The following is a 14,460-nucleotide window of genomic DNA, read 5'->3' on the forward strand; positions in this document are numbered from 1 at the left end:
TGGGTAGAGATATAGTGGGTAAAAATATATAAGTTGCATCCCTTCGAAACTTCACGTGGATAAAGAGAAATACTTTGCTTTTTGTAAGTATAGGTAATATAATATATAATAACAAATGAAATGGTGTGAGTAAAATGAAATAAAAGATGTGACTTTTAAATAAATAAGACATGACCTAAGTATATAATGAAAGGGTGTGAGTAAAATGAACTAAAGGGTGTGACTTTTAAACAAATGAGACATACCCTAAATTGCTAATTGTATAAGGGTATAATATGATTTATGAGTGAAAGATGTATAGTTAATTAGTCAACTCGAGACATGATAGATATTGGTTTGGTGTTTTTAATGGTTTCCATTTGAGGATCTATTTAGTTTATGGAATTCATTTGAATGTTATGATTTGGAATACGAATCTCATGGCATGTTTTTTTGATCCTTAGAATCCGTTTACTCGTTGGGATTGGCGTTTCATAATGCCAAATGATTACATCCTGAACATGGCCCAATATAGGAGATGGGTTAAACAAGGTTAGTAAAAAAGTTCAAGAACATAGTATGCTTAAAGCCTCGTCATGAGTTGGTTGTAATATTGTATAATATGTATAAAACTAAAAATTACATATAAAAATCCTAATCTGATTAATCCCGATTAATCAAGACTAATCCCAACTAATCGCTAATCGGTACCCCACCGGCCGACTAGCGCCTAGCGATTCTTACAACCATCCTGAAAGTCACCCAAAGTAATTCTCTAAATCACAATAAAAAAAAAAAACAAATTATTATTAACACAATATGATTTTTGTAATCAAACTTGGCACGCTAATTATTCATATAATATATAGATAAAGATTTTGAAGAAAAGTGTTCCCGCTCAACGCAACCGAACCCAAACCATACCATTTCTGACCCAGTGCACAACCCTCCAATCCATATTCTCATCACTATGTTATCAGTTGAGAACTTTACTCGAGTAAATTTGTTAAAATAACGCTAACCTTCACCAGGTATACTCGTGGGATTTCGAATGAACAGCTATTTCCGAATAATCCACCAAATTTCTTGTGGTTTTATTTACTCTCCCCCCACATCTTTACTGTCATTTTTAAGTCCCTTAAAATCTCGAGGCTCGCCCACAGATTTTGTATCGATTTCGAGAATGACATCCATAAAATCTCCGGAGATTTCTCCTTCTTCATTTGTGGGTAAATGAGGAGAAGAACAAGTTATATCAACGTTGACTGAAGGGTTTTTTTGAGAAGTTTCTCCTGATATGTTATGATGATGTTTTGCTGATTCCACGTGTTTGTTATATAAACCGCCTTTTTGGGTATTCGAAACCACTTGGGTTTCATCCATAGACATTTGTTGTTGAAATTGGGACTCATTATCAGTGCAATCCAAGGGAACATCGGGGGGCTTATCTACATGTAAAAACAAAACGTCAAATGAGAAAGTGATTAACTTGTTGTACGAGTGCTCAGAAGATTCGGAACTAGGGTTTGTGTTAATATTATCCAATGAGGCACTAGAATAACAAATTTCTACTCTTATAATAATTTATTTATTTTACAAAGCATAAAATTTTCATGGGTGCTTGAAAAACCTTAACCAAAAGAAACACTTCACTTTCCAAAGAGAAAAATGCCCGGATAGTCCCTGTGGTTTCGCATTTTTTCACCTATAGTCCCCAACTTTCTAAAATTACGTGAATAGTCCCTAACTTTTCATTTTTTGTTCCCGGATAGTCCCTGGGTCTAACTTCAGTTTGTTTTCTCTGTTAAGTGGGTGTGAAATGACCAATTTACCATTTCCTTTAAAAGGCCAAACCACAGGGACTATCCAGGCATCTTCTACATTTTCAGAGAAAAACCCCACCACCACACTTCATCTCCAACCTCCACCCACCATCACCCTCCTCCACCCTCCACCATCACCTTCTTCTCCGGCAACCACATCCCACACCCCGATTAAACGGCCGGCCACCATGGTGGTGGCGACATACGGCTACAACAAAAGAGAAATAAAGAGAGAACGAGAGAGATCGAGGAGAGAGAAATCTGCAGAAAGAGAGAGAGAGAAAGACGCAGCCGCCGGCGACGGCTACGGCGATGTTCTTACTCCGGCCATTTTCCGATCATGTCGAAGATGATGGAGGCCGCCGCAATTTCTTTGGTAAGAGTATTTACTCTTCTTCGATTTATGATCAGTAAACACGTTTCCCTCATGTTCTCCTTATTTTTTTTCCGGTGACTCGGTATCACGGCAGGGAATGTCGCCGGCGGCGCTTGGGCCGGCCGGCGACAGCAGCAGTGATGGTGATGGTTATTTCTGTTTCGGGTCAGATTATAACTCGTGTCTCGGTTCGGTGGCGGCGGGGTTGGGTGGTGGTGGGTAGAGAGTATAGGGTAAAGGATAGAAGTTTTGGGGAGATAGCAATAGGTTCATCACCCGATGATTGTAGTATGTCACTGTGAGGGTAAAGGATGGAAGTTTTGGGGGAGATAGCATCTTGAAAAACAAAATTTGGGGTCGTTCGATTCAACTCGACCCTGTTGGGGTTTTAACTTTGGAATTCGACAATGGAGAGGTTTTTCAGTGGAATAAGGTATACTGCATAAGTGTTTATTGACAATTTTCTATTCTTTGTATGATTCATCTCATGTTGGATACTGGATTTTTTATCAGGGTACAACATCCATATTTGGGAAAACTTTATTGTGACCATTATCACACGATGCGGTGGTCCTGGTGGTGTCGGTGGTCTTTGTTTCATCCCAGCGGTGCCACGATTTTCTGGAAACTGTGTTTTGTGGTTGCCGGAGAAGAAGGTGATGGTGGAGGGTGGAGGAGGGTGATGGTGGGTGGAGGTTGAAGATGAAGTGTGGTGGTGGGGTTTTTCTCTGAAAATGTAGAAGATGCCCGGATAGTCCCTGTGGTTTGGCCTTTTAAAGGAAAGGGTAAATTGGTCATTTCACACCCACTTAACAGAGAAAACAAACTGAAGTTAGACCTAGGGACTATCCGGGAACAAAAAATGAAAAGTTGGGGACTATTCACGTAATTTTAGAAAGTTGGGGACTATAGGTGAAAAAATGCGAAACCACAGGGACTATCCGGGCATTTTTCTCCTTTCCAAAACATGATTTGTTAAAATGGTATAAACATACATAGAGCACGTATTACATCTAGCATAGTCTCCCAAAACATGATTTGTTAAAATGATATCTCTAAACATAAGAAATTGAAAACAAATATATTCATGGTTCCGTGGTCATCACCTACATTTAAAATATGTTCTTCTTTACCCAAAAAAAAAAAAAAAAAAAAAAAAAAAACATAAGAAATTGATCACAAAGCAAACATACAGTTAAAACCTAAACAACTGCAAATTACTATTTAATTTATGATTTTATACACCCCAGTCAGTCAATTAATAAAACTGAGGTAATCACTTCATATATAAACCCTAGAGAAAACCCTAAAAAAGAAACATTCTGCATACAACAAGTAGATACATACCTGAATTTGAATTAGGATCATAATAGCAGAGGGTTAGGATATGAAGATGGGTATCGACAGTCCGGCTGCTAAGACGGCGTTTCTGATTTCTCCATCGTCACCGTCTCTTCGGACCTCTATAAACACCGGCGGCCGGCGAGTTTTCACATTTTTTTATCTTCTGCAACTAGCCTACCTCGTCTTTGAGTTAACACCCAAAAGTTAATTAGTAATTACACCCTCATTAATTTTGTTTTATTAAATAGCCGTTACCCAACGGCTAACATTTCAAACAAATGGGTCGTCACCGTCGTCGTTGGGGACGAGACGGGGTTGTGGGGGCGGTGTGGACTGGGCCCGACGACCCCCACACTGCTTAGCCTAAATGGATTGAATAATAAAATATAATTTATAAATATTAAATAGTTTTTGTGATTAAAAGTACGTTTTACGTATTATACCTATTCTAAAATCAATGGCCGGACGTGTTTCCCACCGACAAACTAACCCCCAACTTTTACAATTAACAATTCTAACCCCAAGACTACTACTTTGTTTTAAAAGTTTTGGTTCTCTCTGAAGGGGTATGGTCCCAAAAACCCTGCGCAAGCGCATAGGACCATACCCTAACTTCATTCCAAGAGCATCTTAAATAAGACCCTACGCGGCCGCGCAGCGGTTCTAAACAAGAGTTGGAAAAGAACAGTCTTCGATGTCCATGCGCCGGAGAAAAAAAGGACAAATATTCAACTAACACCCTTGCTCGCGCAAGGGTACAGTTAGGCTTGAAGATAAACTCCTAAACATCTCCGCGCGCTTAAAATTGAGACTTGAACAAAGGAATCTTTTTTGTTATAACAAAATGGACACGTGGCAAAGGCACAATGGTTTACAGCTGTAGATCTTCTAGAAAGCCTTAATGCTCATCGTGCATGGTCATTCGGTTACAACCGAATGTGACGTGGCACAATCTTAGACGCTCATGTAAGTCACGATAAGGGCAACAACTTAAAGAGAGATCTACACAAAATCACTTTTCCGTGGCATCTCCCCAGCCGTCGATCAAACACTTGTCGATCAAACACTTGATCCGTATGCATGGATGTAAAGTTAAAGATTGACGGAAAAGAGAGATAACCGCCAACGGAAAGGTGCCCTCCGTTACACATTTTCCCGCCCAAATCCGGTTATAAATAAGATACACCAGGTATGATCTCACAGGTTACTTTCACTTACTCTCACTCTTACTACTTCATCGTCTTCGAGATCACTATACTTATTCTCACGCCGGGGGTGGTCACGGAGAGAACCCCCATTCTCCCCGTGGCGAGTCTAACGGCTTTCTGTTTTACAGTGTTTTCCAGTGAAGTAGTTCCCAGCCATCGAATCGACGAGGAGATTAACCCTTTTTATGTAGAGACCCTCGATCTAATTGATTCCGGTCAATTTAGTTCACGGTTTCTTCATTGGCGCCCACCGATTCTTCTATTTTCATTTTCATCTTCTCGATTGATTCATTTCTTCCCTTCTGTTTTCAATGGCAGAAGCTCCGTCGAATCATCCACCAGGCCCTCGACCAGAAAACAGGGCAATTTTGCTCATGTTTCCTGTGTCGAAAGGATCGTGGAAGAAGCATCTGATGATAACGATGTTCAGAACAACGATAATCATGTGAATGATCCTGTTACACCAGGAGTACAGCCTGAAATCCCGATCAGCTCAATTTTACCTCCTAGCGAGACTCCAATCTCTTGGTATGTTAAGTCCCAAGGTGCGTTGAACGCCGTTTATGCACAGCTTTGTGCACAAACTGCTCAACCAGCACCACAGACGCGTAGATCTGCAGCTCAGGGGCGAGCTCCATCTGCACCTCGAGTGTTGCATTATGATTCACCATCACACATGTCGGATGACGATACAGAAGTCAACTCCAAATCTAGCACCAGATATGAGTATACTCATTCTGGATCCAGACGACGAGATCACCGTGAAGAGCAATACTCTCAAAAACGCCAATCGGTTCATTCACGATTGGGCCTGCGTTTATCACAAAAGCGGGACACCCAAACTGATGAATACGACAGAACGTATAATGAACACGACAACACAAGCGTTTTCAATCAGATACAGAAAGATCAAGCAAGTCACAAACCAAAAATCTGTGCGGTTTATAACCCAGAAGCGGAGTATGACTACAATCTGATTTATCGACCAACGGAAGCTGCTGAAAACTCAAAGTTTGTCAGAGAGATTGCACTGGCTCCCCTCGAGCGGGCAAAATTACCTTCAAATGTAGGAAAGTTCAATGGATTGTCAGATCTTGATGATCACCTGCGCTTGTTCACCAGCGCGGGGCTAGTCGGCGGATGGACACTACCTATGTGGTGCCACTTGTTTGTCCAAACCCTTACAGGCGTCGCGCGCCTTTGGTTTGACAATCTACCAGTAGGTAAATTAACATCCTGGGTTGATCTTAATGAGAAATTTCCGGTTCATTTCAGCCAGCAGCGCCGCTCCATTCGAGACTCCGCGGATGTCATGAACTTCAGGCGCATACTCTTTAAATGATGCCCGCGCAACAATTAAAAAGATCACAGCTCAAAAGGAAGTCAAGCAAGAAAATCACGAAAGGCAGTGGACGCCTCTTACCAAGACACCTGCGGAAGTGCTAAGCACCGAGAATTACCAGTTCAAAACACCACCACCAATGAAAAACAAGAGAGGACAAGATCCAAACTTCTACTGTATCACAAAGATAATGGGCACACAAAGATAATGGGCACACAAAGATAATGGGCACACCACAAACAACTGCATCAGTCTGCGCACTGAAATAGAAAAAATGCACTCCAGAGTGGATAACTTACCCATTTAGTTCAGAACGTGCGCAAAGAAATCAAGCAGATCACACGTGGAGACGAAGAGCCAAGAAACAAAAAAGCTAAGCAAGCCTAAGGGTCCAGGATAGTTCAGCGCGCATGTAATCATAGTTTCCTTCATATTTGGCAGGTTCCTCAACTTGTCAACTTATGGCACAAGGACTATTTACATGCGCAGTAACTTAAGTTTCTTATTTATCCTAATAGCAGCTTTGTACATGGCCTCTGCGCCATATCCAAATCAATACAAAGTCTGTTACACTACACCTTTATATTTTATTACAAATGCATGCAATTTCTTTTGGTAAGCACAAAAACACTATGGCAATCCGACACGAGTCTCATGAACGGTCCGCGGTCACAGGTACTGCGCAAGGTCCAGCCCTACGTTTACACATGAGCTTTATATCATCTTTATTTGTCTTAGCTAAACAAAGTAATTGCACTCATGCAAACATTGTAACTAAAACATACCATGCATTCATAAAGTTACTTGCGCGGCAACGCATTAACAAAACTACTTGCGCGGCAGCGCATTGACAAAAGTTACTTGCGCAACAGCGCCTTAACAAAATATAACATAAACGGGATCCGCATCCCAAACAGGTTCAACAACTATCAAGTACAAGACAACCTATTCTAAGTCTTCATCATCGGAAGCATCCGCTTCATCCGGGAGCATATCCTTCAGTTGCGCCACAAAATCGTCAGACTGAAGTGCAGTGGTTACCAAATCCATCACCGGAAGGCGCAAGTTGTTGTACTCTGCTTTAGCAGCAGCATGGGCAGCACCAGTATCAACTCTGCGCGTGGCAGATCTACTGTTGTCCCAATCAACCCTTAGCGCATCATTGACATGTTGGGTACATTCTGCATACCCCTGAGTATATCCGTCATTACGCGCGCTAACCATCAAATTGGCAACAGTCTGATCTAAATCAATTGAGTTTAGGATCGAATTTGCAACCTGCCCAGACAGAAATCACAATAAGAAAATGCACAAACTTATCAGAAATATTACAGGGGGGTTGACATACATTGATAATCCCATGATGCCTCATCCATAGCATATCATTCATCAGAGGTTCAACCAAGCTCTCCACTGTCACCCGGGCAATCTCAGAACTTTTTAATTTCCCTTCAGTCTTGGTCAGACGGCGCGCGGCTTCAGTTTTTTTAACTCTTTCGAGTTGCAAGTCTTTTTTGGCTGACTCAAGCTCCGCCTTGGTTTGTTCCTGATCAGATAATAAAGAAGTGAGTTATTTTATCTCCTTATTTCTAAGCGTAAGGGTGGCGCAGGTTTGTACCTCTCTCTGCCCGCTCATTTCTCTGTGAGAACGAGCTTCATCACGAGCAGCTTCAGCCTCAGCTTTTTCTTTCTTTAACTTTTCAATCTCCGCCTTGAGATTGTTAATGTTGTTCCGAAGAACCATCTTCTCACTGTTATCTTTGTCACAAATTTCCTTCCAACGTTTTCGTTCTTCTGAGAGAAAAGCAGCTTCAGATTCAGCCTTCCTCTTCCACCCTGCAGCAGACCACTCCTCTGTTTTCTGCTCACTCTCAAACTCAGCTTGATCAGCATCAAGCTTAGCCCTCAACGCGGCAACCTTCGACTTTTCCTCGGCAACTTCCTTTTTGTACGCTTCGAAAGCATCCCACTCCTTATGCATGCTGCGCAATTCGCGCACTATTCTATGAGTGGTGGAAGTTGAGCTGGCAGTTTCTTCGAGGTATGAACGATAAGTATGATCATGAGATCGTTCCTTTTGGAATTTAACTTCAGCAGGTGGGAAAATACCCTGCGACCAGTCACGGCAAATTTGCCAATCAGAAAAAGGCGCGTGGATTTCAGAAGCTCTATTCTCTGAATAAGTTCGATAATAATAATCCCCCAGAGTCTCGTCCGGGCGGATTGGGGAATCTTCTTCATCTTGAGCAATAAAGCTCTGATCAACATTAACTGGGTTTTCTTCAATATCATCTCGGGGAGGAGCAGAAGTGGCCACGGAAGAAGGAACGGTTATCACAGGAAACCCTTCTTCAAAAATAGATTTTCCTTTTCCTGACCCATGCGCCACAACCTCAGGAGACTTGGGCTTGGTAGAACCAACGTCAACCGTCTCCACCTCCATCGTTTTCTCCGCTTCCAACTCAACTTCAACAGGCTTCTTCACTTCCACAGCCTTCTCCATCTCTGCAGTCTTGGTACCCTCCAACTGTTCCCTGATAGATACGCGAGGTGGTGATGATGGAAGGTCATCATTAAACACAGATGATGGTTCCGCGCGAGCGGATGGAACAGGCCTCTCTGCAAAGAAAAGCTCAGATTATTTTACGATAAGGAAAAGACAGAAGCTAAGAAGATACCCACCAAGAGAAAGCTTCGCAGCAAGAGCATCTAGGTTGCCCCTCTTAGTGATCTTCTTTCGACCAATCTTCTTCACAGGCTGCGCCACAGCCCCACCTTCTGGCTGTTTCCTCTTCACCGCCTTAGTCCTCAGCAGGGGCTCAGGACTTGAGTCCAAGTCAATTCTTAACATGGATTTTTCAACTTTGTTGCTAATTCTTAAAGAATATCCACCATTTGAGTAATCCAAACCAGGTTTTTTACCAAACGACAGAAAGTTAATACCACGCGGAACTACAGTGGGAGTTTTGGTAATGTCTTCGAAATCATGCACTACTGGGGGCACTTTGGTTTTTTCTTCGAAATCTTGGAATAGCGGGGGTGTTTTGGTAATTTCCTTGACCCCGGAATCTACCTTAGGAGACAGGCGGGATTCTAGTGTTAACTTTTCTTGTGAAAGAAAGCTTATACCTTTTGGTGGTCGGGATACTAGTGGCAACTTTTCTTGTGAAAGAAAGTTTATACCTTTTGGTGGGTGGGTAGATTTTGATGTAATATCAACAAATTTGGGTACCGAACAAGAATTTGTTTCTACTTTTTTAGAACCAGAATTTGAAAGAGGTTTTTGTTCGGGCTTTGACTTGTTTGACTCATTTACGGAGCCTTCACTCGGCTGTGTCTGAAAATAATAATAAAAAGAGAATTAACTTCGTATACATTCTGAAAGGTAAGACTTTCTTATACATTCTAAATTTCATAATATCATATTTACACTTCTAAGCACAAGTATCATATTTACTAATTTCACAGCAAATAAAATATACTTGCAACTTTATTTTTTAGAGTAAAATGCCATTTTCGTCCCTAAGGTTTGGCAGGGGCGGCACCTATGTGTTACAAGGGGTAACCCTGTTGCCCCTTGACGCTCCGACGGCAGTGTAAATTTTTGAAAAAATTTGACGTTTTTTTCAATTTCGTTACCCCTTTTTTTGAAACGTTACCCCTATGCGGATTTTCTAGATCCGCCACTAAGGTTTGGCCATTTTTGCGACTTTCGGCCAAAGGTTTGTTTTTTTGCATCTGGATCCAAAAGGTTTGAAATCTTGTCATTTTTATCCGGCACGTTAACTCCATCAATTTTTCTCCGTTAAGTCAGGAGTATTTTCTTTTTTTTGGTAAAGGCAATTCGGTCTTTTGAATACTTATATATTATGCTAAATGCTTGTACATAAAGTGAAAAAGACCGAATTGCCCTTTAAGTTAACAAATAAGACGAATAGTCGAATACCCCTAACTTTATGGAGAAAAATGGATGGAGTTAACAAGCCGGATGAAAATGGCAAGCTTGGTTTAAAAAAGCGCGCTTGAAGCGTGCTTGAGGCGATGAAGCGATGAAGCGATCGGAAAAACGCTTTTTTGGCTCTGAAGCGCTGCATTACATGAAGCGAGCTGAAGCGAGCTTTAAGCGGTGAAGCGTTGAAGCTGTGAAGCGACGCTCCAGCCAATCAGATCACTATTTGGGCCATTTTTTAATATTTGGGCCATTTTTTAAGCGACAAATTCCGGCGACGGAGTTGCTTTCAGCCGGAAACCAGGAAGAAGGGGGAAGAAGAAGAAGAGAGATGCTGACGGCTACGTATATGTCTTTTAGGTTTTTAGGGTTTTTATAAGTTAAGGTTTTTAAACATTTAACCCCTCTATCTTTCATTAGTTTACATTCAGTCCCTAAAACTTCTAACTTTTTACTTAAAAAGTGTAAAGATAGTTTGTCTATTTAAACATTTAACCCCCTCTATCTTCAGTAGTTACATTTGGTCCTTAAACTTTTTAATTTATGCATAAAAGTACAAAATTAACATTATAAAATACATATATATAATATGGATAGCTATTTTTTATACATATATATAAAATTAACATTATATATAATTATATATAATATGGAGCGCTTCGTATACGTGAAGCTCTCGCTTCGCGCTTGAAGCTTCGCTTAAAGCTTTTGGAACCAAAACGCTTCGGAGCGCTTCGCGCTTTTTTAAACCAAGATGGCAAGATTTCAAACCTTTTGGTTCCAGATGCGGAAAAACAAACCTTTGGACGAATGTCACCTACCTGGCCAAACCTCAGGGATGAAAATGGCATTTTACTCTTTTTTTATAATTGCATAAACAGATAAGAATACGACGTTCTTACTATGGATCATCTCAGATTCTCAGCATATGATGTTCTCTTTGTTATTCAATGACACAAATTGTTACAAAATACACTAACTTCTATTTTAATTAATATGAAATGGATGAATATGATAATCTTAGTGTTTTGAAATAGGCTAATAGCTAAATATGAGATATTATAATATAGAACGATACATGTGAAATATTTAAAGAAAATAAGGCGTTTTACTTCCATTAGCAGGGGCGGACTTACCCCTACCCCAAGGTGGGCGGGCGCACCCCCGGGAAAAAAAATTTAATGCTATTTTACGTTGAAAATCCCGTCCGCACCCCTTGGAATTTTTCCTCCGCACCCCTTGGAATTTTTCGTCCACACACCTTAGGTAAAAAATGTTATCGATTTATATTTTAAATTTTTTTAGTAAACTCTAATTAAAAAAAAAACTACCTAAATTATATAAACTTATACTACCCAACTTAACCCAAATACCCAATACTTTAACCCACTATTTCATTAAACATAATTAGCCCACTAATTACTAGCCCATTAACCAAACTCAACCTAAGTTCAAACTATAATAATTAAAATAAGCCCAATAGTCTCTTAGAATTCCTCCCGCCCTCCCTCTCTTGGATCGTCTCCTGCCAGCGATCATCGAACACAACAGCAACCACAACAGCACGTCATCAGCAGCCGCAAACCACCGCCGTCCGACAACAAAGGGTAACAAAATTCTTAAATAGGTTTGAAATTTCATGTGTTTTGACGTTGTTTATGGTTGTTTAGATGATTTTAAGGGTGATTATATTGTTTAGATGATTTTTAGGGTGATTACACACGATTTCTAGGGTTGAAAATTAAAATTGAAACTTTATGTTATGGAGCGATGAACTTATGGATCAATTTGTTTGTGATGGGAACCATGAGTAGGGACGTTATGGCGCGATTTCTTTTGTTTTACATGACCCGACCCGATACGAACCGATTTTTTTACTTATATACCTAGAGGCCTAAAATTTTTAAAAATGTTCCGCACCCCTATGAAAAAATTTCTGGGTCCGCCACTGTCCATTAGATATTTAGATGATAAGTACAAATGATGTAAATAATACCTCGTGAGAAAACATACAAGCTGAACCTCGACTGCAAGAACCCGTTGTTTGATAATTATTGCAGGGATATTTGGATAGTTCATGATCGAATGGACAATCATCACCTTTCATACAAGCGTGGCGCGCAAAAACACAACATGGCTGCAAAATCAAGAAACATCAATCACCGAATTGAGTTGTCCCTTTTCATTTTAAAGCTAATACTTTTAATTAACCATAACCCAAATTGACCAATTCATAATAAATGGATCAAAAACCGAATCACATACCTTGGATTTAGTTAAAGGGGTCGTATCATGAGAGAATTTACACTTCTCACCCTGTCATAAATGAATAGATTTGTAGTGTTACACAAGTACCAAAAGATAAATTTAAGAGTAAATTACTTTTTGAGTCCTTGTGTTTTAGCGGTTTTAACTATTTGAGTCCAAAATCAAAATGTTTAACGCCCTGAGTCCCTAAACACTTTTTTTATAACCATTTGAGTCCTTTTGTGTACAAATTTTAACCTTTTGAGTCCAATTTTTTTAACAAAATTGGACTCGAACCGTTATAAAATGAACAAAATTGGACTCAAAACGTTATAAAATAAATGGCTAGGGACTCAGGGCGTTAAACTTTTTGATTTTGGACTCAAATGGTTAAAACCACTAAAACACAGGGACTCAAAAAGGAATTTACTCATTTAATAATGAAGATAAGAAAGAAAAAGATAATGAAATTATAAGATAAGTAGTAGATAACCTCATGGCATCTTCCATTCATATAGTGACGGCAATATGATATTTTTTTCTCTTTAACCACTGGTTGACGTTTCAACCTCTTGACACCAAGTTTTAACCTCTTTTCAGCTCGTTTAATTCTATCCTTGATCTGTAAAACGTTATAATGGTGACGGGATTAGTTGGAGTAATTCATATGTGAATCTATTAAGTTAATTTGTATATAACACTTGGATATTCTCAGACTAGTAAATAAAAAATGGACCTTTTTCTTTGCTTTTCTTTCCTTGGTCACAACCCGCTTCTTTTTCTTCTCGTTACAGGCATCCTGTTTAAGAAAACAACCCCACTACAGAAACCGAAACCGAATCATAATTAAACTTTTCAAGCCAAAATAATCAACATAAACAATCCTTATCAAAACAAGGTGAAGTTCTTCACCTTATCAGATTCCGAAACAGGCGGTTTCAACGCGATTGAATCCATAGCAAGTAACCGTTTCAAATCCGATATCCAAATCCTCCTTTATGAACTTCTATAACCCTTTGAAACTTGTGTACAAGTCAAAACAAGTTCCAAAACACTGTTGACCAGACCATTGGAAAAAATAAGTTTCAAATAGTAACAGGTTTCTGTCCAGCTTCAGTTTCATTTCCTATTCTAATTCAATTACGTCTTATAGATCATAGAAACTAAAGATAATAATCATAGAAATAGACAATCCCTTAAAATCACATAAATCTTGATCCAATTAATTGTTCAAATCACGAATCAAGAAGTGGGTTGTTTAGGTCAGACCCTAATTCAAGAGCCTTATAACCCAATTGAAAAGAAAAGAAAAGAAATCCCCAACTTAACTAACCTGATGATTGACGGTGGTAACACCGCTGAAGTCGAGGGCGTCGCTGATGTTCTTCACTAACCCTAGAGAGAACCCGTTCAAAATTCTCAACCCTAGAGTTTATGGCGGAGACGGTGGCGGGTTTGTGGCGGAGGAGACGGCGGAGGCCGGAGAAGATGAAGATGCCCGGAATCGCTGATGAGTGATGTCACCCGTGGTTTTTCTATTCAAACCCAATGACCTGTATGACCCGTGCTTTTAATTTACTCAACCCAACTTCTTTTTAGATGACCCATTTCAACCCCTTATTTATTTTTTTTAACCTAAAACAACCCATTATAGCAATTGCATTAACAATGCAAACTTTTGGATTTTCATACCACTTTGGATGTTTTAAAAGAAATCCAACAAATTAGTAATTACACACTCATTAATTTTTTTTATTAAAATAGCCGTTAGCCAACGGCTAACATTTCAAACAAATGGGTCGTCGTGGGGGAGAAGTTGGGGACGAGACGGGGTTGTGGGGGGCGGTGTGGACTGGGCTCGACGTCCCACCGACGACCCCCATACCGCTTAGCCTAAATGGATTGAATAATAGAATATAATTTATAAATATTAGGGTGAACGGAGTGGGCGGTAAACCTCTTTACCGAGCGGTAACACCGCCGCCAACCCCTTTTACCGCTCGGTATCAAAGATGGTTTGGTGAAGCATTACCGAACGACAAATGAAAGATGTGACCGTTGGGGTGATGCTCAACGGCTATATAGCCGTTTAAAACAAAAAAAAATAAATTTTATTTTAAAATTGAGCTATAAATACCAAACATAATTCATACCCAAACACATTCAAATTCATACCTAAACCAAACCAAAAA

At 39.9% G+C, this 14,460-nt stretch overlaps 1 protein-coding gene across 3 annotated transcripts; it reads right to left on the bottom strand.

Annotated features, from left to right (window-relative positions):
• Positions 1-557: 557 nt before the first annotated feature.
• Positions 558-14,046, bottom strand: LOC110886294. Of its 3 annotated transcripts, none has more exons than XM_022134077.2 (11): positions 13,602-14,046; positions 13,181-13,322; positions 13,005-13,067; positions 12,762-12,890; positions 12,287-12,337; positions 12,018-12,158; positions 8,755-9,409; positions 7,691-8,691; positions 7,421-7,618; positions 3,526-7,350; positions 558-1,427 (listed from the first exon to the last, which is right to left on the bottom strand). In XM_022134077.2, exons 2-10 carry the CDS (start codon positions 13,223-13,225, stop codon positions 7,018-7,020), a joined length of 2,616 nt encoding a protein of 871 aa, XP_021989769.1. In that variant the 5' UTR covers positions 13,226-13,322; positions 13,602-14,046; the 3' UTR covers positions 558-1,427; positions 3,526-7,017. The 3 variants fall into 3 exon arrangements, with proteins under 3 accessions (XP_021989769.1, XP_021989768.1, XP_035834634.1); XM_022134076.2 differs by having other exon boundaries at positions 13,005-13,088; positions 13,602-14,040; XM_035978741.1 differs by lacking the exons at positions 558-1,427; positions 3,526-7,350 and having other exon boundaries at positions 7,477-8,691; positions 13,005-13,088; positions 13,602-14,039.
• Between the last annotated feature and the right edge of the window lie 414 nt (positions 14,047-14,460).

This window comes from Helianthus annuus, chromosome 10 (assembly GCF_002127325.2).
Source record: "Helianthus annuus cultivar XRQ/B chromosome 10, HanXRQr2.0-SUNRISE, whole genome shotgun sequence".
NCBI classification, from domain to species: Eukaryota; Viridiplantae; Streptophyta; class Magnoliopsida; order Asterales; family Asteraceae; genus Helianthus; species Helianthus annuus.

Coding starts and splice junctions, on each gene's coding strand:
- LOC110886294 (XM_022134076.2), bottom strand. CDS start 13,225: ATGGATTCAATCGCGTTGAAACCGCCTGTTTCGGAATCTGATAAG. Junction 7,619..7,690: donor AAATGAGCGGGCAGAGAGAG/GTACAAACCTGC, acceptor TTATCTGATCAG/GAACAAACCAAGGCGGAGCT. Junction 7,351..7,420: donor GGCATCATGGGATTATCAAT/GTATGTCAACCC, acceptor CTGTCTGGGCAG/GTTGCAAATTCGATCCTAAA.